The 24,612-nt window shown below is 64.1% G+C and overlaps 2 protein-coding genes across 2 annotated transcripts; both read left to right on the forward strand.

Moving 5' to 3' along the window:
• The first annotated feature begins 2,683 nt into the window (after positions 1-2,683).
• TUBA1C (tubulin alpha 1c) lies at positions 2,684-7,466 on the forward strand. Its single transcript, XM_044995505.1, has 4 exons — positions 2,684-2,834; positions 5,225-5,447; positions 5,535-5,683; positions 6,391-7,466. Exons 1-4 carry the CDS (start codon positions 2,832-2,834, stop codon positions 7,363-7,365), a joined length of 1,350 nt encoding a protein of 449 aa, XP_044851440.1. The 5' UTR covers positions 2,684-2,831; the 3' UTR covers positions 7,366-7,466.
• An 8,384-nt stretch (positions 7,467-15,850) lies between these two features.
• Positions 15,851-23,089, forward strand: PRPH (peripherin). Its single transcript, XM_044995500.1, has 9 exons — positions 15,851-16,408; positions 18,100-18,160; positions 18,888-18,983; positions 19,489-19,650; positions 19,869-19,994; positions 20,227-20,447; positions 20,533-20,582; positions 20,937-21,016; positions 21,538-23,089. The coding sequence occupies exons 1-9, from the start codon at positions 15,885-15,887 to the stop codon at positions 21,583-21,585; spliced, it is 1,368 nt and encodes a 455-aa protein (XP_044851435.1). The 5' UTR covers positions 15,851-15,884; the 3' UTR covers positions 21,586-23,089.
• The last annotated feature ends 1,523 nt before the right edge of the window (positions 23,090-24,612 follow it).

Below are 24,612 nucleotides of genomic sequence, written 5' to 3' on the forward strand. Positions count from 1 at the left end.
AAACCCCCCCCCCAATGGTGCGTCCCACACCCGGCCTGAAGAGACCCTCGCCTAGGGCTGGGCCTGGGATGCTCCCGAAGGGGCCCTAAAGGGGGGAGCCCATACAGAGCTGCAACGGGGCTGGCCCTGCTCCTGGCACGTGGCTCAGATGGTGGATCAGGGCCACGGCCGAGGTGCCACGGCGGGGGGGGGGGGCGCAGGGAGCAGAATGGGAAATGGAGGGGCCCGGAGGGGCCAGCGCCTGCCGGGCCCCACAGAATAGGGAGTCCCGCAGTCCAGGACGGGAGTACTGAGAATTGGGCTCGGCCTTGGCCTCTGTGCTGACATGGCAAATGGCCGTTGTTTCCAGTCCCGTTGGCAGGTGGGCCGAGACCCCCCCTGCTCATTTAATGTGGGACCCCAACAGCTGCCACCAGGTGAGAACCTGCGGTCACCAGCCGCCGTGGCCGGACCTGCCTTGGGGAGCCAGGTGTCCCGTTCCCAGAGGCCGAGGGGCCCAGTGCCTGTCTGATGCCATTGCAGCATTAGATCTGGCCCTTGCCCGCCTTGAGGTTACTGCTCTAGTGGAGAAGGAGATTCAGTTCCTGCCCTGATGAGCTGCCTTGGTCCCACCCCCAGCCTGCTGCCTGGTTTTCCCCTCAGGAAACCCCCCAGGATCCCACTGTCAAAATGGCTCGGCCCTTCGTTCTTCTGACTCAGTTCCCCAGGTAGCTGTGGCTGACCCATGCCCTGGGACGTCCCACAGACGGGTTTGCTTGGGGCAAGTGGCCTTGGCTTTCGCAAGAGATGCCCAGAACCCGCAGTCCTGGCCATGCTGGTGCCGGGCGGATAGCGAGACAAGGGCGGGTAATGCCTCTGACGGGCCCAGCTTTGAGCACAAAGGCGGAAAGGAAGCCAGGCTCCCTCCAGTGACGCGCGTCCTGCGGGCTTGTCCCCACTCCCTCGCCCCACAGCGCGCTCCCCGCTGGGCCAGCCGGGCAGGGGAGAAGGGTGCTGAGTTCAAAGCCGGACTCTGACACAGGCCGGGTGCTGGAGCCTTGGGGCAGCCACTGGTCTGTCTGGGCCCTGGGGGTAACATCGCCCCCCCAGGGAGTCACCAGGGTTAACTAGAGCTGAGCACTGTTCTGTTAACCCCTTGCCCCCGCTGCTCGGCGGGGGGCACCCGACAGGCTAAACAGGCAGCAGAGCTACAGACTCCAAGCAGGGGCAGCCACACGAGCCGGGCAGCCTGGCAGAGCCAGGGCGAGGGAAATGCCTTGAAAGCCAGGCCAGTGCTCCTGGTGTTTCGCTTGGGGGCACAGGCTGATCTGGAGCCCGTGCACCAGGTCGCTGCCCCCATGAACAGGGTCAGCGCTGGCCTGCAAAGCCAGGTCGCTCAGGCCCTGTGCACGCTAGAGACTTCTCAGACCCCCGTACGTCCCCCCGCAGGGTCCTCGCCTGCCCACAGCACCCCCCAGCCAGGCTGCAGACCGGGGGCGATGCCAGGTCGCATGTCGCTGGGGCTCTGTGCCCACAGGGGGCAGGCGACCCCGACCCCTCGTTACAGGGGAGCACCCCAGGAGAAGGGGGGCTGCTCAGAGCGAGCTCCCCAGCAACACCGGTGGTCCCACCCCCTCGCCTTCCTCTCAGGCCCTTCCTGTGATCTGCTGCCCCCTCCCTCCACTGGCCTCCCCTCCGCAGGGAGGTGCTGCCTGGTCCAGCCCCCTCCTCATTCACTGAACACTGAGCTACCAGAACTACTCGCTTCCTTCTGCACCCCACCTCCGCAACCCATTGCCCATCTCCCCCAGCCCATCCCCCACCTCCGTGTCTCACCCAGTCCCTCTCTCACTCCCCATGTCCCCACAGCCCCTCCTGCATCTCCCCCGCCCCAGGCCTCCTAGGGTTGCCAATTGTGGTTGGACACATTCCTGGAGGTTTCATCACATGACATAATCTTTAATTAAAGATTAATCTTTAATTCCTGGAGACTCCAGGGCAATCCTGGAGGACTGGCAACCGTAATGCTTCTCCATCGCATCCCCCACCTCAATGTCTCCCCCCGCCTATCCCCCACCCCCATGGTTCCCTCATCGCTGCCACCCCACCCCACCTCCAGTTCCCCATCTCTGCCACCCCAGGCCTCCCCCATCCCATCCCCCACCCCCATGTCTCCCCCAGCCCATCCCCCATCTCCCCCACCCCCAGGCCTCCCCCGTCCCATCCCCCACCCCCATGTCTCCCCCAGCCCATCCCCCATCTCTGCCCCCCCAGGCCTCCCCCGTCCCATCCCCCACCCCATGTCTCCCCCAGCCCATCCCCCATCTCTGCCCCCCCAGGCCTCCCCCGTCCCATCCCCCACCCCATGTCTCCCCCAGCCCATCCCCCATCTCTGCCACCCCAGGCCTCCCCTGTCCCATCCCCCACCCTCATGCCTCCCCATCCCATCCCCCATTGCTGCCCCCCCATGGTTCCCCATCTCTGCCCCCCCCGGCCTCCCCCGTCCCATCCCCCACCCCCATGTCTCCCCCAGCCCATCCCCCATCTCCCCCACCCCCAGGCCTCCCTCCCCCCTCCACATTCCACTCTGCGTCCGTCACCCACTACGTGCGAGTTCAAACTTTCGAACCTGCCAATCAGGACACCGCGGGGGCGGGGTGTAGGCCAGGGGCGTGGCGTGGAGGAGGGACACACCCTACCTCCCCGGCCCTCGGGCACAAGGCCCCGCCCCTTCCCCTTCGCCCCGCCCCCTAGGGTATATAAGGCCCCGCCCGGGGGCAGCCCAAAGTTCTTCTCACTGGAGACTCCCTAAAGGGTCGGATAGTGAGAGACGCCGCTGCCCCGCTACCGTCATGGTGAGTTCGGGGCCCGGGTTCGAGACCCCCCCCCCGGCGAGCTTTCCGCCCGGGACTGTGCGCACTTTGTGTGTGTGGGGGCACTGTGTGGGGGAGGGGCTGGGGCAGCCGCAGCTCGGCATGCGGGGGAGGGGCGGGCACGCGTGGGGCGCCCCCACGCCGCGCTGCGCGCAGGGCGCCTGGGCCCGGCGGAGACCCGGGGCGTCCCGTGACCTTGGGTGGCCCCCCACGTGGCGCAGGGCCCGGAGCATCCCGGGCCGCGCCCTCGGCTCCTTGCTGCGCCACGCGGGGCGGGCCGGGCTCGGCCGGAGGCGGAAGCTCGCTCTGCGGTGGGGGGGGAGGGGGAGCTCGCGGCTCTGGAGCCGGCTCGGCTCGGCCCCGTGCGCGGGTCTCCCCGCGGGGGGGCTCGGGCGTGGCGGGAGTTCGCCGGGGCGGGGCAGGCTCGCATGTGACCCGGAGCCCGCTGCAGCCAGGAGCGCCCTGGATCGGGGCCTTGTGGACCGGCGGCTATAACGCCTGGCAGCGTATTTCCTGGGCGGGGGGGTCGGTCCCCCATCACTGGGGTCAGGGATAGTGAGACTCGGGGCCCATCTGGCCTGGGAATCGGACCCAGGCGTCCTGACCGCTCCTTGCTGGGCACAGAGCCCCGAGCCTGACTTTCCAGCTGCCTCCTCTAACCACTAGGCGCCGCCGGGCCCTGCGGCTCCGCCTGGGTAGGAAGCTGGTGCGGGGTGAAGCGAAGCTGGAATGCGCAGGTGACTCAGGCTGGGCGCAGTGGGAGGGGGCGGAGGTGAGCCAGGGCTTGGGCCGGGGAGGCAGGAGGGGCTGTTTAAAGCCTGGAGAGAGGAAGTGGCGCTGGCTGAAGAGGGATTAGGCTGTTCCCGGCTTGTCTCGGGTACAATATTCAGCTTTAAAACAGGAGCATGGAAATGCCCCCCCCCCCCCCCCAGGCATGGGAGGCCAGCGCTGTAAACTGGGTCTGCGCCCCGGGGATCTGCCCAGACTGCTGGGCCCTGTACCTAGCCCGCCTGCAGTCCTGACTCCCCTGAGCGCCTCAGCTGGGGGTGAGTAATGCGCAGCGAGGGTGACCCTGGCCCCGGGAGGCTGCCCGCCTTAGTCAGCGCTTCAGCGGGGCTGCCGAGGACTTCATTCCTTAGGCCATTTAGTGCGATCGACACTTCAAGTGAACTGAGGGGCGACGTTCAGCGGCCTCCCACACCAAATTGCAAAGTGACCCCTGCCAGCGCTTCTGGGTGCCTCAGTTTCCCCTTTGGGAGGAGGAGAAAGGCGGGTTAAAGCGTTACCCAGGTCACGATCTCAGAACCGTGAGCCAGGCCGTAATACATCCCCTGGCTGCATTTCAGCAGGGACTCGGTACCGCCTCAGAAGCCCTGCGGCTGGCGAATGTGGAGCGGAAACACTTTTCGAAACAACCTTCCAGATCGGCTTGTTCAGTCCCTTGGCTTCTCTGGGGATCAGCCAAATCTCTGCTTCGGCTGGAATTTCTGGCCGTCGTAACCTCTTCTTAGGAAAAGAGAAGCTGTTTTCCAGACCCTGCTGCTGGGAGTGCTCTGGCTAGACAGCGCCGCGGTTCGGCCTCCCCTGCAGGGTTAAATGGCTGGCCACAGCCCTTCAAATTGCAGCTCTTGCGGCTGCTTATCTGGCCTGTTTTTCCATGAGTCAGATGGCTGGAGCTTGCTGGTTTAATCTGGCTTAAAGGGGCCTTGTATTGAAAGACTAGGACTGAAGCCGAGGCTGAATGAGCTCAGTGAGGGTTACACAATTGCTGGGGGACGTGGATCAGGGACTGAAAAGGGGAATTTGCATGTTTCTATGGGGCCCGTCAGGAATGTTCCCTGGAGCTGGAGGCCAGCCTGCCGGGGACTCAGTCAGCAGCAACAGTTACTAGGCTGCAGCTGAGAACTTGCTGCCTCATCACAGGTCTGATGTTTCAAATCTGCTTTGACCCTGCAAGCCAGAGCTGCTTTGACTAGCTGCTTTCAGATAGCCTGGCCGGCCTGTAATGTGGCTTCTCTGTGCTGATGTAGTCAGGGAAAAACCCTTGTCTGGCCTGGTTCAGGAGCCTGATGTGTTCTAGTAGATGCCTTAGCTAAACAAATGGTTCCTTAAGTCACAGCATATTCTTCCCACTGTGTGTGTGTGTGGGGGGGGGGGTACTTGGCTGGCCACAATCACATGCCAGGGCCAGCTCTCTTCCTGCTGGGGGTTTCCACATGGCTCCTCTCTGGCCTAGAGACTGTCTCCTGGAGGTGTTTGCAGTGCAGGTCACATGGCTCATTCATAAATCTAATCTACCCCATGATCAGCTGGTGACACTGGGTGCAGAACTGCCCCCAGCCAGGCTGTTCAATGTCCCTTTCTTCCCGCAGCGTGAGTGCATCTCTATCCACGTCGGCCAGGCTGGTGTCCAGATCGGCAATGCCTGCTGGGAGCTCTACTGCCTGGAACATGGGATCCAGCCTGATGGCCAGATGCCCAGTGACAAGACCATCGGTGGAGGAGATGACTCCTTCAACACCTTCTTCAGTGAGACGGGTGCTGGCAAGCACGTCCCCAGAGCCGTCTTTGTGGACTTGGAGCCAACGGTCATAGGTGAGTTCTGGGGTCGAGTCCTGAGCCTTGTGTTCCTGCGATCACCATGGAGAAGGTGCTTAATGCTAAATTGTCTTTCCTCCCCAGATGAAGTGCGCACCGGGACCTACCGCCAGCTCTTCCATCCCGAGCAGCTCATCACCGGCAAGGAAGATGCTGCCAACAACTATGCCCGTGGGCACTACACCATTGGGAAAGAAATCATCGACCTGGTTCTCGACAGGATCCGCAAGCTGGTGAGTGAGTCTCTCGCCAGCAAGGCCGATCTGCGGCACCAGTCTTGGCAGGCGAATGGTGCTGACACATGTTTGTGCCAACCCCTGTTCTGCCGGAATCGGCTCCCTAGCAAACGTCTCCTGTTCCAGACAGGTCTGCCCCCCATGGGACAGGGCATGAATGGCGCACACAGGGTTATTCACCTAGCGAGTTCTCACAACTCCCTAACAGCTGCCTGTCCTGCCCCACTTCCTTGTGGGGGGCCACCTGCCCCAGTGTGACACGCTGGAGGGCAGCTACCTCCATCTCCACCCTCTTCCCCAGGCAGAGGCCCACTGGCAATGGCAGTTGGGTGTGAAGGACTCGGCTCTGGAAGAGCTGCTGTCTCTGGAGCGGTGAGACGTTGCTGTGGTTCCTTGGAGGTCTGAGCCCCGAACCCACTGCCTCTTACAGGAGGAAAGGTTAGGAGCCAGCTCACCTCTTTGAAGTGGCAATGCAGGGGACCAGCTGTCAATCTTGCAGCCAAAAGGCTCGTCAGTGGCAGATGCTCCTGTCCCAGCTGTTTGGCTTTGCAGTACCTGTGTCTGTTTCCCAAACTGTAATTGATCGATCAAAGAGCAGGGCTGGCAAAGACGGCCTGGGGCAGGGCCTGGCACTAGCTAGGCTCCTGTGACCAGGAGTCCTGTGCATTTTCCAGAGGCAGCTTGTAACTTCTTTCCTCTAACAGGCCGACCAGTGCACAGGTCTCCAGGGCTTCCTGGTCTTCCACAGCTTTGGAGGTGGCACTGGTTCTGGGTTCACCTCCCTGCTGATGGAGCGTCTGTCTGTTGACTATGGCAAGAAGTCCAAGCTGGAGTTCTCCATCTACCCTGCTCCTCAGGTCTCCACCGCAGTGGTGGAGCCCTACAACTCCATCCTGACCACCCACACCACCCTAGAGCACTCGGACTGTGCCTTCATGGTAGACAACGAGGCCATCTATGACATCTGCCGCAGGAACCTGGACATCGAGCGCCCCACTTACACCAACCTGAACCGCCTTATTAGCCAGATCGTGTCCTCCATCACCGCCTCCCTCCGATTTGATGGTGCCCTGAATGTAGATCTGACAGAGTTCCAGACCAACTTGGTGCCCTATCCCCGTATTCACTTCCCTCTGGCCACCTATGCCCCGGTCATCTCTGCTGAGAAAGCTTACCATGAGCAGCTGACTGTAGCAGAGATCACAAACGCTTGCTTTGAGCCAGCCAACCAGATGGTGAAATGTGACCCTCGCCACGGGAAATACATGGCCTGTTGCCTGTTGTACCGTGGGGACGTGGTTCCCAAAGACGTCAATGCTGCTATTGCCACCATCAAAACCAAGCGCAGCATCCAGTTTGTGGACTGGTGCCCAACTGGTTTCAAGGTTGGTATCAACTACCAGCCTCCCACTGTGGTTCCTGGCGGTGACCTGGCCAAGGTGCAGCGGGCCGTGTGCATGCTGAGCAACACCACAGCTGTTGCTGAGGCCTGGGCTCGTCTGGACCACAAGTTTGACCTGATGTATGCCAAGCGTGCCTTTGTTCACTGGTACGTAGGGGAGGGGATGGAGGAAGGCGAGTTCTCGGAGGCGCGGGAGGACATGGCTGCCCTAGAGAAGGATTACGAAGAGGTGGGGGCAGATAGCGTTGAGGGTGAGGACGAAGGAGAAGAGTATTAACGTGTCTCGTCTCTTCCCTATGCTGTCACTTTAGTTCTGTTTTCCCTGTTCCTGTAAAACTCTCCACTGTGTCCTGTAGTCATTAAAAAGTGCTCTTCCTACTCGGACTGTCCCGTTTACTCGCCTACGGGGCAGACGGCGCCTGCGTGCTCTGGCTTGGCCCTGGGCAGGGGGGGTGCCGAGGGTGCCTCGAGATGGGCCAGGGCAACCTCAATGAGGACCAGCTATTGAATGGAAGGGGGCAGATGGGGCTGTTCTCGGCTCCTTGCCAAGCCAAACACTCTGGCCTGGGACCCCTGGCGTCCTCAGCCTGTGACAAAGCTGCCTCAGTCCCAGCAACGCCTGCGTCGGAGCAGTGCCCCCGTCACGCTTCAGCCATTCACTGATGCCACTTGGCAGGTGATGGAGCCCTGCTGGGGGGCAGAAGCATGGTCACCATAACAACAACCCTGCACTTGCTGTAGCTTCTTCCTGCATCTCCTGGAGCCATTAATCCAGCTGCCATCTGCCACATCTCAGTCGTGGCCTCCTGTGTGGCACTGAGACCCCCCAGTGTGCTGCTGGGGGGACAGGACCTCTGCTTTGCAGCAGCTCTGCCTGGCTCAGTACAGCTGGGGGTGAGACGGGGACCTGTCCCCACCAGCCCAGCCTGCCCCACAGGCAATGGGGAGAACTTCACTCCAGGCTTGGGGTGGCCAGGCCCCGCCATGCATGGGGCAGGTGCTCTGTGTGGGGCAAACAGCCGAGTGCCTGGGCCCTGGGAGCCCCCAGCTCACTCCAGCAGGCCGGGCGGGGGCAGAAACTCACCCTGGGCAGCAACCTGACAGCTGACGGCTCTAGCAGGCAGCTGCCTGTTCTGCTCAAAGGACCCAGGCACAGGCTGCTGCGTTGTACAGCCTGGCAAGGGAACCCAGGCGTCCTGCCTCCTGTTCTCCCCAGGAATGGCTGCACTCCTCTCACTGCCTAGCCCTATGGGGTGCAGATAGGCCAGAGCAGTTTCCCACTCCACTGTTAATACCCCCCTCCCCCCCCCAGCTCTCTCCAGGGCTCTCGGGGTTGCCTTGTCCTGGAGGAAGCCAGAGGGGGATAGTGCAGCCCTGGGCTCCAGCCACTCCCTGGGCTCCTCCTTTCAACCCCCTGCCCCTACCCTAACTGCTCCTGTCCGAGCATCCTCCCCCTTGGGCAGGGGGCAGTGGAGGCCCAAGGGAAAAGGACCCAACAGGCCCCCATCCTGTCCTGGGCCCCCGAGCCAGGGCTGCAGGAGGGGCTAGTCCTGTGCTATAACCACTCCCCTTGGGCTCAGGTGCTGGGCCATGCAGCGCTTCAGGCTGTGAGGCCAGGGCCTCTCCTGGCAGGGCTCAGAGTGTTGTACTAAAAGTGCCGCCCAGGATCTTCAGGGGGAAAAAGGCAGCGCCACGGTTCTTGGTGAGCCATGTATCAACCAGCCCCGTAGCATGCGCACATGCGATATTGCACACGCACACGCCAGCTTGTTACCAATGAGCTGCTCCCCTTAACTTCACTGGCCAGGTGAGTTAGAGTCGGGGGTGGGGGGAGCCGGGCTTCTGCTGATCCGGATCGATGCTCCCCTCTCGACAAGACCCAGGGTCCTGTGCAAGACCCCTCACATCTATAGCAGCCTCCCTCTGCTGCAGATCTGGACCAGCCTCAAAATCTGTGTCTGTTGGTCCTTTGGGCTGCTGCTTTCTGGGTGTTGTAGCAATGCTGCGCCGAGGGTGTTCCCCAAAGCAGGTGCTTGCTACTAACCCCCCTGGCTGGCAATAGGTCTGGGCTTCTTCAGTGAGCCCCCTGGAGACATTTTATTGTTCGTGGGTCTGGCTCCCATCCCCTCTCCAGCTCTTGCAGCTGGCGGGAGGTGCTGCCTCCACCCTGGCTGTCACACCTCGTTCGTTGATTAAAAGGGGGGTGGGGAGGAATCTTATTCTAGCAAAAAGACTTTTTTTTAACATTATACCAAGGCTCAATACAAAGTTTTCTAAATAAGGATCTGATACAAAGTTACAAGAACAGAGGCATAATACGAAGTTATGTGAAGATACTTAATGCAGAGATTTATCTACACGAGCCTGGGCTCATGCTGCACCCTATGCACTGAGAGCTTGGCCAGGACTTTGTGCCTCAGTTCCCCCTCTGAGGGGGGGGGGGAGGGCCAGGCTGGGCATTAAAGCAGCAGCCAGTGGGTGAAGGCTGGCTCCACAGACCCTATCCAAACCTCCTGCTTTTCCCTGACACTGGGCTGGCTCTCCCAGTGGCCCTGCCCATGCTGGTTTCCCTCCAGACAGCCCCTGGCGTGTGCCTCCCCCAGCACCAGGCTGCTGCTAGGGTGCCAGCTCCTGGAACGAAAGGGCAGCGGGCTGGGGAGAGACCAGGGGGAGGCTAGGATGGGATCAGGCCTGCTGGCGCCAGCCTAGGCCGCTTGCAGCACAGCTCCTCTCCCAGTAGTTTAAATGTCCTGCTCAGATGCTGTCACACTTCCTGGTTGTGCAAATGGCAGCGTGTTCCTCAGCCTGTCTGCTCCCCTGTGTGTAGGGGCTGGCTCCCCCCTGTGAGCCCCATGGTGCAGACCCACCTCTGGGGGAGGTGTTAGAAACTCCTGCCCCAGAGACATTTCAGCTTGGACTCAGCTGCTCCCCAAGGAGACTGGCCCAGCAGGTGGTGGTAATGGCCCTCACTGGGGTGGGGTGGCCCCTTTCCTCCTGGGTTTTGCTTTCTCTCTGGTGGGGGCCCTGGATTTATTCTCTGCATGAGGGGGGCATAGCAGGGGTCCCGGCACCGCCTCTGCAAGCTGCCTGGGTGGGAAGCAGATGCTGCAGACCAGCCCCGCAGCTCTGGCCAAGGGCAGAATGGGCCCTGGTGGCAGGGCTGGGGTGGAGGCCAAGACTCACATGGGGAGGGAGCAGCTTGTAGGGGTTTTCAGAGCCCCCCAGTGGGTGGGAATAGCAGGGGGCTGCAGGTCTGGACTGAGGGGCACCGCCCAGAGAGCTGGGTGAGATGCTGGCAGGGCCCTTCCCTGCACTGTCACTCAGATTGGCTGTTCTAGAAAGATGCTGGACGGTCCTGGTTCCCTGGCAGCCTCGCTCCCTCTGCCCTGGGCGGGCGCTCGGCTGCCTGGAGGAACACGGTGCAATCACGGCCGAGTCCTAGGATGCTGCTTGCAGCATTTCTTCCTTCGCAGCTGGCTGAAGGCCGTGTCCTGCAGGGCCCCTTCACCCCCAAAACGGCTGGCTGAGGAGGCAAGGTCCTGGAGCCCTCAGTGTAGGGGGGAGAGGACAGCAGGGAGTCCCTGCCCCTCCCTAATCTGTGCCCCCTCCCCCACATGCACTGCAGGGCAAATGCCTCCCCCCACACCTGACGACACCCTGGAGCAGGAGCGGGGGGCTTGTTCCACTCCCTCCCTGATAGTCGATGGCCCTACCCTGGCTGGGACCTCATGGTGCCCAGCAAACATTACACAGACCCATCCACACATCCAGCCACTGCTGGGGTGGGGCGTGGCAGCTATTAACAGCCGTGCTGCCTGCCAGTCTAGGACAGGAAGGGAAGAAGGATCCGGCTGGTGGGGCTGGGGGAACAGAGGGGGCAGGCTGGACAGGCTGGAGGTGAGGTTTCTTGTGGGGTGGAGGGTGTTTTAATGGTGCTGAGTGGTCAGAGCCTCAGTGCTAGAGAGAGACGGTGCCTGCCCCACCCCAGTGCTGTACTGGGAAGGTGATGGGGACCCCCGGCTGCTCCGTCAGCACCCAGGAGGTATTTGGCAGGCTCCCAGCCGGGCACCTACAGCCCCGTCCCCGCTCCTTGGGAGGGTGAGCAGCTACCAAGCAGGTAAGGAGATGGCTGGAGGGGGCCGGAGCCCCCGGGGGAGACAGCAAATTCCAGCTGCCAGAGCCATCGATCCGGGGGGCTTGATGGAGCCTTCCCTGGCGCCAGCCCCGCGCACTCAGCTCTGATCTGCACCTGGGGGATTCTCGGGCGGTGGGACCCGGGCAGGATTTTCCTGTATGGAATTGCAGCCGGAGGCACAGCTCAGCCCATTGTCAGAGGGGCACTGGGGTGAACTCAGGCTGATTTCTCCCCCCTAAAGAGTGCAGGGGGGCTTGAGCGCTGAGAGCAGCTCTGTGGGGTCCCCCCCACAGGGGTGCCCCCAGCCTTTTGCCCCAGGGAAATGCAGCTACTTCTGGGGGGCAGCATGTTCCCCCCTTGGTGGGGGTGTTGGAATTTAACCAGTGGCCCCCTGGCTCTGAGGCCAAGTCTGCACTGTGGGGTGAGGGGGTTCCCATGCAGGCCATCAGGCATAGGCCCCATTTCTGTGGCCCCAAAGGGGTGGGTGCCTCCTCCCCAGCCCCATCTTCACTGCTGTAGCTGTGGGGCTCGCGGCCTCCCCCCCTTCCCTGGGTTTTGTCTGACAGTCCGGGGGGGGGGGGGGCCGGCGGTGCTGCCAGGGAAGGGGTTCCATGGCAGGTGGCCCCACCTGAGTGAAGGGGGGGGGGAGAACGGCATGAAGGGAAGACACAGCCATGGGGTGGGGAGCCTCATACTGCAGGGCTGAGACACCCAACGGGCCTGGGCCACCTGGAATGGGGTTATGGGGCCTTTTGCCTTGAGGTGGCCAATTTGAATCCTGTCCAGGGGCAGTGAGTGGCCTCCTCAGAGCCCTCCCCCCACCCCATGCAGTGAGTTCGCTGGTTCTCAGCAAAGCTCATCAGACTGACTGGCCCCCTCAGTACCCAGACCCGAATGGCCCCATAGACTGAGGGCCCTGGATCATGGGTGGGGCAGAATTTGGCTCTTGTAAATAGCGAAGAGAGAAATGAACACAGCTGAGATTGTTCCTACCCCCCCTCTGTCCATCCACCCCCCCATCTATCTGTTCCTGTACACCCCCCTCCATCCATCCACCCCCACACCCCCCGTCTATCTGTTCCTGTACACCCCCTCTCCATCCATCCATCCACCCCCCCGCACCCCGGCTATCTGTTCCCGTACAGCCCCTTTCTCTATCCCCATGCACCCCCTCTATCTATCCAGCCACATACCATGCTGCTCTGGTCCTGGCATGAAGCCAGGGTGAGACCAGAGGTTGCCCCAGATTTACCCCAATGGGGCCAAGGCCCCATCCCAGGAATCCCTTTGAGCTGAGCTCTCTCTGGCTACCCCCAAAGCACAGCCGTGTCCTTCGGAAATGGGGTTCCAGCCGGCAGCTGCCTCGCCACGGAGCCCCTCCCCTCCCCACGAGCGCCGGATCTGCTGAGCCTGGCAATCCAACACCGCCGGCTGCCGGCTCCCTCGCCCTCCTTGCCACGAGGTCCCTGGGCACAGACACAACACGGCCTGCGCTTCCCGTAAACTGCTGCGCTTCCCACCCGCCCCAGATCAATCTTCAGCCGGGGAGGGGGGGGAAACAGCCAGCGACCAGGGCCTGGCCGGGAACCGCTCGGCAAGAAACCAGGCCGGCGCTCGGGGGCCATTCAAAGGCCATTAGCCCAGCACCGTCTGTCTGTGCAGCCTGCTGAGCGGCGCCAGCAGAGACGGGGCCAAGGAAAGCTATTCCCCCCCCCCCCCGCATCGTGCATGGCCAGGGAGGCAGGAGGCAGGTGAGGGGAAGGCAGGCCGGGAATGGGAGGGGGGGGTCTGTGACAAGACATGGGGCTGCCGGATGTGGCTCAGGGCACATGGCATTGCCCCCCCGCCCCACACACACACTGGGAGTCGGTGATCGGGGCTGATGGGGGTCTGTGTTCCCAGGCCACGGTGTTTATCTGCAGCACCCGGTGGGAGCTGCACAGACCCAGAGTGAGACAGTCCCTGCCCCAGGCCGCTCGCGGGCTAGACAGACACAGGATGCGAGGGAAGGGACGTCACCAAGGTCACACAGTAGGTCGGTGGCAGAGCTGGAAATAGAACCCAGGAGTCCTGGCTCCCTGCCCAGTGTCTGCTCCATGATGCCAATTTTAATGGCTCGAGACTACACCGATTGGCTCTTGTGGGGTGGGGCCAGAATTTGGTCCTTAGCCAGGACGGCACCTCATCCCCTCCTGCACATGGAGCACTGGCCTCCAAGGAGCTGCATGGATGGGACCCAGCAGCCCCCAGCCAAAGACATAGTCCCCTCCCATGCCACACAGGGCTGAGCGGGCTGCAGTGGGGCTGGGAGGGTGTCTGGGGAGGTCTGGACCCTGCAGTGGGGCTGGGAGGGTGTCTGGGGAGGCCTGGATCCTGCAGAGGGGCTGGGAGGGTGTCTGGGGAGGTCTGGACCCTGCAGTGGGGCTGGGTGTCTGGGGAGGCCTGGACCCTGCAGTGGGGCTGGGAGGGTGTCTGGGGAGGCCTGGATCCTGCAGTGGGGCTGGGAGGGTGTCTGGGGAGGTCTGGATCCTGCAGTGGGGCTGGGAGGGTGTCTGGGGAGGCCTGGATCCTGCAGTGGGGCTGGGAGGGGTGAGAGTCAGAAGCAGAGCACTGGCTGGTGGAACAGTGAAGATGGAGGCAGCTGGGGGGTGGGGCAGCCATGGGCTGGGGGGGGACAGGCAGTAGGGGGATGGGGCTGGAGCAGCTGTTTCAGGCTGGCTCTGTGGGCTGGGCTGGCAGCTCCCTGCAGGGGAAGGATCCATTAGGCAGATCCAGCTCCATTATCTCTAATAGCCCTGAGCTAGGCAGGCCTCCCCTGGGGCCCAGCGAGCCAGTGACCCCGCCCGAGCCCGGCTGCTCCACATCCCCCTGCCAGACACCCCGCTCTGCCCCTGCCCCAGCTGGGAGGGGGTGCAGCAGAGGGGCTGACGGTGGGTTTATGGCATGCAGGGGGGGCTGTTTGCAGCCTCCACTCCCACCTGCTGGACACAGGCAGAGTCGGGGGGGGGGGGTCACCACAGCTTCAGCTCCCCGCTTTGCCTGATCCTGGGGTTGCTGCCTGGCTGGAGAGGGAAGAGTCCTGCTGTATCCGGAACAGGGCCTGGAGCGGCTCAGCCCCTCTGCAGGGCTGGGTTCGGTGCAGTCTGTGTGCGGGGGGGGGGGCACACACACATCCCCCCCCTTCAGCCCCGCACTGGACACAAGCGTCTGGGTCACACTAACCAGCAGCCTCAGCTGAGAGCCGGACAGGCCATCGAGCTGGCGCCCTGCCCCCAGGGTCACCGGGGGGGGGTGCCATGTCCCGCTCTGGGGCTGCAGGGCATAGCTCTGCCCAGTGCCCTCTGGTTGGGTGTCGAAGGGGGGGCAGCACTGGAAGGGTTGGGGGGCAGCCCCCCCGGCTCCCTGGCATGTGAGAGGGTCTGGCTGTCAGTGACGGGGGGGCGGGGGCCTCGAGCTGCGGCTCAGACAGAGACGTCTGGCTGGGCAGGGCGGGTTGGCAGCACCAGGCTGTGTCTTGTCTGGGGCAGGGCCGCCTGCGTCCCAAACAACAGCCCCGCCCCCCCCCCGGAGGGCAGAGACAGCTGCAGGGGGCTCAGAAACGGAGATGGCGGAGGTGGGGGGAGGCGTGTGCATGGAGCGTGTGCGCGCGTGAGGGACTGGACCCACCCAGCTGCCCCTGCCCCTGGGGAGGTGTCTGGCTGGGCTGGGTGGGGCAGTAGCAGCACTGAAGTCCTGCGGGGGGGGGGTCCCATTCACCAAAGCCCCCCAGAGCACCCCCCTCCTTCCCCAGGCTCCATTCATGTTGTGCTGCCCTGTGTGTGTCACCCAGCCTGAGCCCCCCAGCCCGGTTCCCGGGCACGGAGCCAGCCCCCAGGGGAGGGAGCCAACACCCTGCCAGCCAGGCTGCTCTCTGCTGCAGCTGGGGAGAGGGGGGCAGGACGGCTGGGTTCTCCACCCTCCCCACCGCTCTGGAAGGGGAGCGGGGTCTAGTGGCTATGGGGGTGTGTGTGCCAGGAGCCCTGGGTTCTGTCGCCAGCTCTGGGAGGGAAGTGGGGTGTGGTGGGGGGAGGGGGGTGCCAGGACTCCTGGGTTCTATTTGCAGGTCGGTGGGGTGTGGTGGTTGGGGGGGGTGCCAGGACTCCTGGGTTCTATTTGCAGGTCGGTGGGGTGTGGTGGTTGGGGGGGGGGGGGTGCCAGGACTCCTGGGTTCTATTTGCAGGTCGGTGGGGTGTGGTGGTTGGAGGGGGGGAGGGGGGTGCCAGGACTCCTGGGTTCTATTTGCAGGTCGGTGGGTTGTGGTGGTTGGAGGGGGTAGGGGGGTACCAGGACTCCTGGGTTCTATTTGCAGGTCCCTGGGGCAGTGGTTAGAGGGGGAGGGGGATGCCAGCCCCCCTACCCCGGGTCTATTCCCACCTGTCAGGTCCCTGCGCCCCAGGACTGCCCCTTCGCTACCCCGGGATCCAATAGGTGACCCCCCTCCAGCGCACGGCGGGGGCGGGGGGGCGGCTGGGCTCCCGGGGCTCTGGCCCGCGGCCGAGGGGGGCGGAGCCTGCCCCCCCCCAGGGCTGGGTGGGGGCGCTATAAAGCGGCAGCCCGGAGCCGGCGGCTCCTTCCATCGCCAGCCGCGGGGCCGCGCCAGGGTCCGGATCGGGGCCGCAGCCATGAGCGCCCGGGCCACCTCGTACCGCCGCGCCTTCGGGCCGCCGCCGCTGCTCTCGCCGGGCTCCTACTCCTACTCCTCCGCCTCCGGCTCGTCCCGCCTGTCCGCCGCGCGCCTGCTGGGCTCGCCGGGCCCGGGGCGCCCCGCGCAGTGGGTGCGCGGCTCGCTGCGCGCCGCGCAACCGGCCCGCCTGGCCCCGGGCGCCGAGCGGCTGGACTGGGCGCTGGCCGAGGCGCTGAACCGCGAGTTCCTGGCCACCCGCGGCAACGAGAAGGCGGAGCTGCAGGAGCTCAACGACCGCTTCGCCAGCTTCATCGAGAAGGTGCGCGCCCTGGAGACGCACAACGCGGCGCTGCGCGCCCAGCTGGGCCAGGCGCAGGCCCGCGAGCCCGCGCGCGCCGCCGACCTGTGCCAGGACGAGCTGCGGGACCTGCGGCGCCAGGTGGAGCTGCTGGGCCAGGAGCGCGACCGCGCGCAGGTGGAGCGGGACAACCTGGCCGAGGACCTGGCCGCGCTCAAGCAGAGGTGCCGGGGGGCGGGGCTGGCGTGCAGGGATGGGGCGCGGGTTACGGGGTGGGGTGCAGGGGAGCGGGGAGGGGGGTGCAGGTTATGGGGCGGAGCGCAGGGGACGGGGCGGTGGGTTATGGGGACGGGGCGTGGGGCAGGGAGCGGGTTATGGGGAAGGGGAGGGGGCGCAGGGGAGCGAGGAGGGGGTGCGGGTTATCGGATGGGGCGCAGGGGACGGGGCGGTGGGGTATGGGGAGGGGGTGTGGGGGAGGGGGCCCGGGAGCGGGTGATGGGGAGTGGGGTGCGGGTTATGGGAGGAGAGGAGGGGCTGGAGGGATGGGGGAGGGAATGGGGTGTGGTTTATAGGGGAGGGGTGCAGGGGGGATGGGGGCTGTATAGCAGGGAGTGGGGCACGGGGGAACGGGGTGTGAGTTATACAGGAGGGGCGCCGGGGGTGGCTTATGGCGAGGGAGAAGAGGGGCTGCAGGGGGGGGCTGTAGGTGTGGGTGGGAGTGGGGCACAGCGTGAATGGGGGCCGGGCGGGGCAGCAGCCAGTGATGTTCAGGGCAGACTCTGCCCCCCCCCCAGCAGGCAGAGCCCGAGGACCAGCGGGCTGGGGGGGGGGTGCAGGGTGAGGTTTGGGGGCTGAGCAGGGCGGGAGAAGGGAAATTGGGAAGGGTGGTGGGCGGGTAGGAGGGGTTGGGGTAAGGGAGGCATGGGGGTGGGAGGATTAGAGGGAAACTGAGGCAGTGATGGGTGGGGCCACAGGTGCTGGAAATAGGGGGATCTGACCCAGGCTTGAAATGGCTTCACAGTTCAGTTCAATGGCTCTCAGCTCCCCCATCCCCCCACTATACAAATTGTTCCAGCCCCCCTGGGTGGGGCCGACCGCCTCCCGTATAGTGGGGGCCTGTGGCCTGGAGTGGGAGGGATATCCCAGCAGCCCCTGGGGCGGGGGGAGGTCTGCAGTCTGAGCACCCCCAGAGCAGCGTCCCGCCAAGCCCCAGCACAGGGTGGAGTCGGCAGGGGTGGGGCGCTGAACTACAGCAGCATGGGTGGGGGTGGAGGGAGTGAGGGGCCCTGCTGCCCCTCTGGGCCCATGGGGGGGATGCTGCAGGGTGTGGTGTCCCCCTGACCCGTATGGTCCCCGCAGATGACTGCAAGGCGGGGCTGCTGGCCCCCTGCGGGAGAAGCTGGGGTTGGGGGTTCACAGCTGCTGCTCCAGAATGCCGAGTGCCCCCCTCTGCAGCTGGGAAATCCCCAGCCCCCCCGTGATGGGGGGTGTCTTTATCCTCCAGGGGAGAGGATGTGGGGGGCTGTTCACAGTGCAGGATTCCCTCCCCGGCACTGCCCCACCCTGCTCCAGTACACCCCAGGGCGGGCCCGTACCCCTGGTTTGGGTGTGGGGGGGTGGACCAGTGCGGAGTCCTGCTCCCCCAGCTCCGTTCAGAGACTGAATTCGGCCATCCCAGGAAGTAGTGGGGGCAGAGAGGCCCCTCTGATCGCTGGCGGCGTTAGGGGCAGGGGAGGACGTGGGGGGGGGGGAGGCTCGTGGGGTGTTCAGGGAGCGTGCCCAGTGTGTGCATGGGCGGGTGCTGGGGGGAGCTGGCATGAGGGGGTGGGCATGGCAGGGGCTGGAGGGAGCTGCGTGTGGGTGTGTCATTCCTGCCTGCCTCTGACCCCCTTGCTGTGTCCCCCCCACCCCCCAGGCTGGAGGAGGAGATACACAGGCGTGAGGATGCAGAGAACAACCTGGTGCTGTTCCGGAAGGTGTGTGTTGGGGGGGGGGCGGTGGTGAGGGGCTCTGGAGCGTGTTCACCTGCCCCCCTCTTGTATGCACACTCACACACACATACTTGCATGCACTCTTGTTCATGTGCTTGTGCATGTCTGTGATCACATACACTTTTGCACACTCATGTACAAACGTGTCCTTGCAGGTGCACTGCACCCCGGTGCACAAGCCCTGGGATCAGTGGGCTCTCGTTGTCATTTAAAGGACACCGCACACTGGGGGGGACACATGGAGCCGAGAGCCGGACGTCTCCCTGTCCAGGCCGCGTGTGATCCAGAGCCCAGCAGTGCGGAGACCTGGCCCCAGCTCGGCTCTGGCCTTGCTCTTGGGACAGGAGTGGGGAGGGGGGCTGGGACCGGGCTCCTCCCTGTCCCGTCGGGCAGACCTGTGGGCACGTGCACCCAGGAACATCATCCCTGTGATGGGGTCCACATGCTCAGCGCGTACACCCAGGCATGTACGGAGAGACACGTATGGCCCACGGGTGGTCACGCAGGCACTTGCATACAGACAGACGTGCACAAACAGCCCTTCAGGGTGTGTGCCCACACGTGCACCGTCACAGAATATAAAACCCGGGCACAGTGTCCCCCTGCCCGCCGTGCAAGGAGAGGGACCGGCCTGCCAGACTGCCCTCTGCGTGCCCCCTACCCCACCGCGGGCCTGGCCCTGGCACTCAGCCCCCTGCCTCCCCCTCCGCAGGACGTGGACGACGCCACCCTCTCCCGCCTGGAGCTGGAACGCAAGATCGAGTCGCTGATGGACGAGATCGAGTTCCTGAAGAAGCTGCACGAGGAGGTAGGGGGAGGGGGGGCCAAGGGGAGGGACAGGAGGGGTGTGGGGGGTGCGAGGGGATTCGGGGGTGGCTTGGTCCTGTGGGGGAAGGAAAGGGCAGCAGTGGCTCAGGTGGCACATTGATGTGGGGCCCTGACAGCTGCACCCCACTCCCCTCCCACGCTGGCCCAGGGAGACCCCAGCTGGGGGGGGGGGGCGGGGTTTGGAACGGGACTCAGCAGTAGCCAGCCCGGAGAGCCCAGGGACCTTTCCGCCATCTCGTGGTGAAGAGCAGAACTGCAGCTGCAGTGCAGCCCCACCCTGCACCAGGCTGCAGCGCACTTGGGGGAAGAGCGGGGCACAGACCGGAGACCCCAGTACTAGGCTCACAATTCAACTTCTGGGTGCAGCTGGGGCCCCACATGAGGCAGATTTCAGGGCGTCTCATGGTCTCTCTTGTCCCCGCGCGTGTGGCTGGCGTGTCTGCGCGTGTGGCTGGCGTGTCTGCGCGTGTGGCTGGCGTGTGCAGGAGCTGCGTGACCTGCAGGTGAGCGTTCAAAGCCAGCAGGTGCAGGTGGAGATGGAGACGGTCAAGCCGGACCTGACGGCCGCGCTGCGTGACATCCGCACCCAGTACGAGAGCATCGCGGTGAAGAACCTGCAGGAGTCCGAGGAGTGGTACAAGTCCAAGGTACTGGCGCCAGTTGTGGCCCTGGGGCGGAGGTGCCCGACACGCTCTCTGCGCTGCCAGCGCCAGCATGGGGAGCCGGGGGTGGGCACATGGGGCACGGCTGCTCCTGCTGGGGGGGAGGGAACAACCTCACCTGCAGGGAGCTCCCCCTGCACCTTGCTGAGGTAGCATTTGGGGGGTCCTAAGACCCCCTCCCCGACGCTCTCTCCCCCTCCCAGTTTGCTGACCTGTCGGACGCGGCCAACCGGAACCACGAGGCGCTGCGCCAGGCCAAGCAGGAGATGAACGAGTCCCGGAGGCAGATCCAGAGCCTGACCTGCGAGGTGGACGGGCTGAAGGGAACCGTGAGTACTGTTCAGCGGGGTGGGGGGACCCCAGCGCCCCTAGCACTGCTGAGGGAAGAGCGCCCCCCCAGTGAAGCTCTCTGCAGCAACTGGTTATATTCCCCGTGCCTGAATCACAGCCCTGCAGCTTTCTGCAGCACAGCTCCCCCGGGATGGGGTGTAGGGGGGGCGGGGAGAGACCGGGCCCCCTTGGACCCAGGAGTCTGACGCCTGCCTTCCCCCCCGTGGCCAGAATGAGGCGCTGCTGCGCCAGATGCGGCAGCTGGAGGACCAGTACGGGGTGGAGGTCGGCAGCTACCAGGACGCGGTGGGGCGGCTGGAGCAGGAGATCCAGCACCTGAAGGAGGAGATGGCGCGGCACCTGCGTGAGTACCAGGACCTGCTCAACGTCAAGATGGCGCTGGACATCGAGATCGCCACCTACCGCAAGCTGCTGGAGGGCGAGGAGAACAGGTGGGTGCGGCAGCGGGGAGCCCGGCTGGCAAGCGCCATGGGGGGGGGCCTCTGTCACTCATTGTGCTGTTTGACCCTCCCCCAGGATCACGATCCCCATCCACTCGCTGGCCTCCCTCAGCATGAAAACATCGGGTGAGTGTGCGGCCCCGGCCGGGGGGGTGTCTCTGGCCCTGCCTCTCCCAGGAGTCTCCGCCCCTCCCCGGCCAGGTTTTTCGGGGCTCCCTGGGGTGTCGCTGGCCTCTGCCAATCACGCGGGGTCAGCCGCGTCCAGCCGCTCTCGCTGGGAGCCTGGCCAAGAACTCTGCTGTCGCTGAGCGGTGTCGTTAGGGGCAGCACCTGCCCGTTGGGGGATCTTCCCCAGTCCTGGTGCACACCCAGCCCAGGGCTTGGAGGCCTCACCCTGGGGAGTGTGTGTGTGGGGGGGGGGGGGTGTCCAGTGGCTGCAGCCCCTTCCCCTCTCATGGCCTCCCTGCACCCCCTGCCCAGTGCCTGAGCCGGAGCAGACCATGGAGAGCCACACCAGGAAAATGGTTCTGATCAAAACCATTGAGACCCGGAATGGAGAGGTGAGTCTCCCCCCGTCGGGGCGGGGAGCTGCCAGGGTGCAATGTGCCAAGCAGAGGATATCGGGGTGTGGGGGGAGGAGGTCAGGCCATGCCCAGGCCTGTGAAGAGGCTCCCTGGGGGTTCAGCTGTCATTCAAATCCCAGCGATACAGGCACATGCAAGGAGAAGTAGCAGTGTCCAGCGGTTAGAGCAGGGAGGCAGGACTCCTGGGTTCTATGGCCATCTGAGGGTGGAGTGAGCTAGTGGTTGGAGCAGGGGAGGGACCCAGGACGCCTGGGTTCTGTACAAAGCTATTGGGGAGCATGGTGTAGTGGCTAGAGCAGGGAGCCCCAGGACTTCTGGGTTCTGTTCCTAGCTCTGCCTCTCTTGGGCTAAGTGATTCCCCTCTCTGTGCTGGGGATAACGCTGGGGCAGGGGGCTCTGGGGCCTGTCGGAAGGATCCTCAGTGGCAGGGGGCGTAGCCAGGCACTGGGGCTCAGGGGACTAATCCTGCGGTCTCGGTTCCACCCTCCACTTGGCAGGTGGTGACTGAGTCGAGGAAGGAGCAGAGAAGTGAGCTGGACAAGTGATCCCGGCGCCAGGCCTCTGCCCTGGACCCAGGCGATGGCGTGAAACTGCGAGACCCCTGCTGCAGCCCCCCACCTGCTCCTAGCCACACTGGCCTTAGTACTACTGATACCTCTGCCGCCCTGCCCAGCCCTCCCAGCCCGCCCACCCTCGTGCTCCCGGAGGGGGGAGCTCAGCCGTTCCCGCTCACAGCCCAGGGCAGCAGCTCCCACCGGGAAAGGAGTGAGGGGGGCCTGCCTCCTGCTCCCCCATCCCTTTGCCCCTCTCACCACAGGCCATTTCCTCTGGCCCTCCCCTGTCCTATCCCTTGGATCTGACCTGGCTGCTTTTCCTGCCCCGCCTCAGCCCCAGCTCTGCCTTGGGGGGCAGGGGGGAGTGACCTTCCCAGACTACATGTACTGAGCTGGCAAAGCAGCATCCTGGCTCCCGCTCCAGCCGCTGCCCATGTTCTGCCCACACAAACCCTGAGCCCAGTCACCAGATCCGGTCCCGCTGCTCAATCCCACCATGATTCCCACTCCCAAGTCAGAGCCCCTGACCGAGTTTGGTACCAAAGAGGAATCTGATGCTGAAGCTGATTCCAGAGAGGAGCTGTCCTGGGTCTGAGATCAATCCTGAACTCCGGAGGGATGCTACCTCCCACCAGCTGTTCTCAGGGCTGACATGGTTCCTGATGAGAGTACTAGGCTCAGTGCTGTACCAGAGACTCCTGTTTCTGAGTGTGAGACCAATGTCTGATACCACGGTCTGACACGGTGTCTGTTCCCAGTACGGGGTGGGGCCAGGCCCCCAATTTCTGACACTGATCAGGCCAGAAGGTGCATTTTAGTACAGACACCAATGGCTGCGACTACTGACCACTGTTGGATTTCTAGCCCGAGTGCGCTCAACCCGGATTCCTGCTCCCCCGGTAAAATCCCAGTACAAATGGCTGATGCTGAGGCAGTTCCTAGTCCCGCTACTGTCTCTTTCCAATGCTGCTGAATCTCCGTCTCGATTCTCATTCGTGCTGCTGAGTAGTAGCTGGGAGTGATCCCTTTCCTAAGGTTCTCACCATTTTTAACACCCGGTCCTGCTGCCTGCTCCTGACGCTGATTTCTGCTTTGATCCCAAATCCCAGCCCTGAAAGGGATAAGTGTGTCAGGTGCTGCACAACAGTGCTGAGTGAGACAAGGGGGGTGAGCTAATGCCTGTTATGGGACCAACTTCTGTGGGTGGAAGAGACGAGCAGTTGGTCCAAGAAAAGAGATTAGCTCCTCCACCTTGTCTCTGGTATCCAGGGCCCATCCTGGCCGCAACCCTGCAACTGGCAATAGTGACTGTCCAGTGCAGTCCCTGATGGTGAATCCTTCCCTAAGGAGCCCTGCTGGGGCACTGAGGCTCAGTTCTCATTTTCATACGGATCCCTGCCTGCCTGGTAGCACTGGTGCCTCTCTTTGATTTCAGACACGTTTTTTTAGTTCTCCTGCCCTGACATGGGAGAGTTTCTTCTCGCCATTTTCAGCACTGGCTCCAGGGGCGGCTCTAGGCCTTTTGCCGCCCAAGCACGGCAGGCAGGCTGCCTTCGGCGGCTTGCCTGCGGGAGGTCCACCGAAGCCGTGGGACCAGCGGACCCTCCGCAGGCACGCCGCCGAAGGCAGCCTGCCTGCCACCCTCGCAGCGACCGGCAGAGCGCCCCCCGTGGCTTGCCGCCCCAGGCACGCGCTTGGCGTGCTGGTGCCTGGAGCCACCCCTGGCTGGCTCCAATACTTGAACAGATGCATGGAACGATGTTTCCTGCTGCCAAAATGTGCTGCTATCCCAGCTCAGTAGCAATTCCTGAGCCCAATACCTGCTGCTGACCAAGCCCTACGGTGCTTTTCCGATTCTGCTCCTAGGAGTGAGTCCCGAAGCGTATTCCCTGAGCCTGACTGCGGCTGACTACGCTGTCCCCAAATGCTTTACCCCACTGCCCTCCTCACGTCTGTGCTCTGGCCACCTGGCTGCACATGCTGTGCCTGACTCTCAGATCTACCTCCCTTGTCCCAGCCCTGCCTTTGTTAACGAGGGGGCTGGGGTAGGGACCCCTCACCCTGCTGGAATGAGACACACTGGAGGCTCTGGGTAGCTGCAGGCTCGTTGCTTTGGTGCTCCCTGATCTGCCTAAACGACGACTGTTGCCCAGCGCTCGAGCGTGGTGTTGAACGTGCCCCGTCTTGCTTTACTGGCCACTAAAGATCATAGTGAGGAATCGCTTGTGTCTGCTTCTAGTCTGTGTCTCCTTGTCCCAGTGTCTGGTATCTCCACCCCCCAGGGGAGGGGAAAAGGGGGGAGAGGCCTCAACTTTGACCCCTTCAGGCAGTGCCTGCTAAGGGGCCCGTCGGAGGTGAGCTGGCAGCTCTTAGCCCTAGAGGGCAAGTGGTGCCCTTGCAAAATAACCTCACCCCACTTGGACCTAGCAGACATCCTGTGCTGGCAGCCATGGGGGGAGGCCAAGCTCCCTGCCTGTGCCTGACAGAAAGTTCCTTTAGGGCAGCATGTGGGGTGGTGGTGGTGGGTGATGGGGAGCTTGCCCATGCTGTCTGCTATGGGGCTGGCCCGAGGCTGGATGCAGAGGAGGGCCCCACAGGCATTGACCCCATAAGCACTAGGGCCTGTTCACCCCTTTCACTGTGGCTCTCGGCCCTGGCCGGCTCCCCACCAGGGGATGGCCTGTAGCAATCCAGGCGGACGGGGGGTGAGCTGTGACCATGTCGTGCAGCGTGAGCCAGGCGCACGGGGGGTGAGCTGTGACCATGTCGTGCAGCGTGAGCCAGGCGCACGGGGGGGGAGCTGTGACCGCGTCGTGCAGCGTGAGCCAGGCGCACGGGGGGGGGAGCTGTGACCGCGTCGTGCGGCGTGAGCCAGGCGCACGGGGGGGGGAGCTGTGACCGCGTCGTGCGGCGTGAGCCAGGCGCACGGGGGGGGAGGGGAGCTGTGCCCGCGTCGTGCGGCGTGAGCCAGGCGCACGGGGGGGAGGGGAGCTGTGCCCGCGTCGTGCGGCGTGAGCC

This window comes from Mauremys mutica, chromosome 20, assembly GCF_020497125.1.
Source record: "Mauremys mutica isolate MM-2020 ecotype Southern chromosome 20, ASM2049712v1, whole genome shotgun sequence".
NCBI lineage: Eukaryota > Metazoa > Chordata > Testudines > Geoemydidae > Mauremys > Mauremys mutica.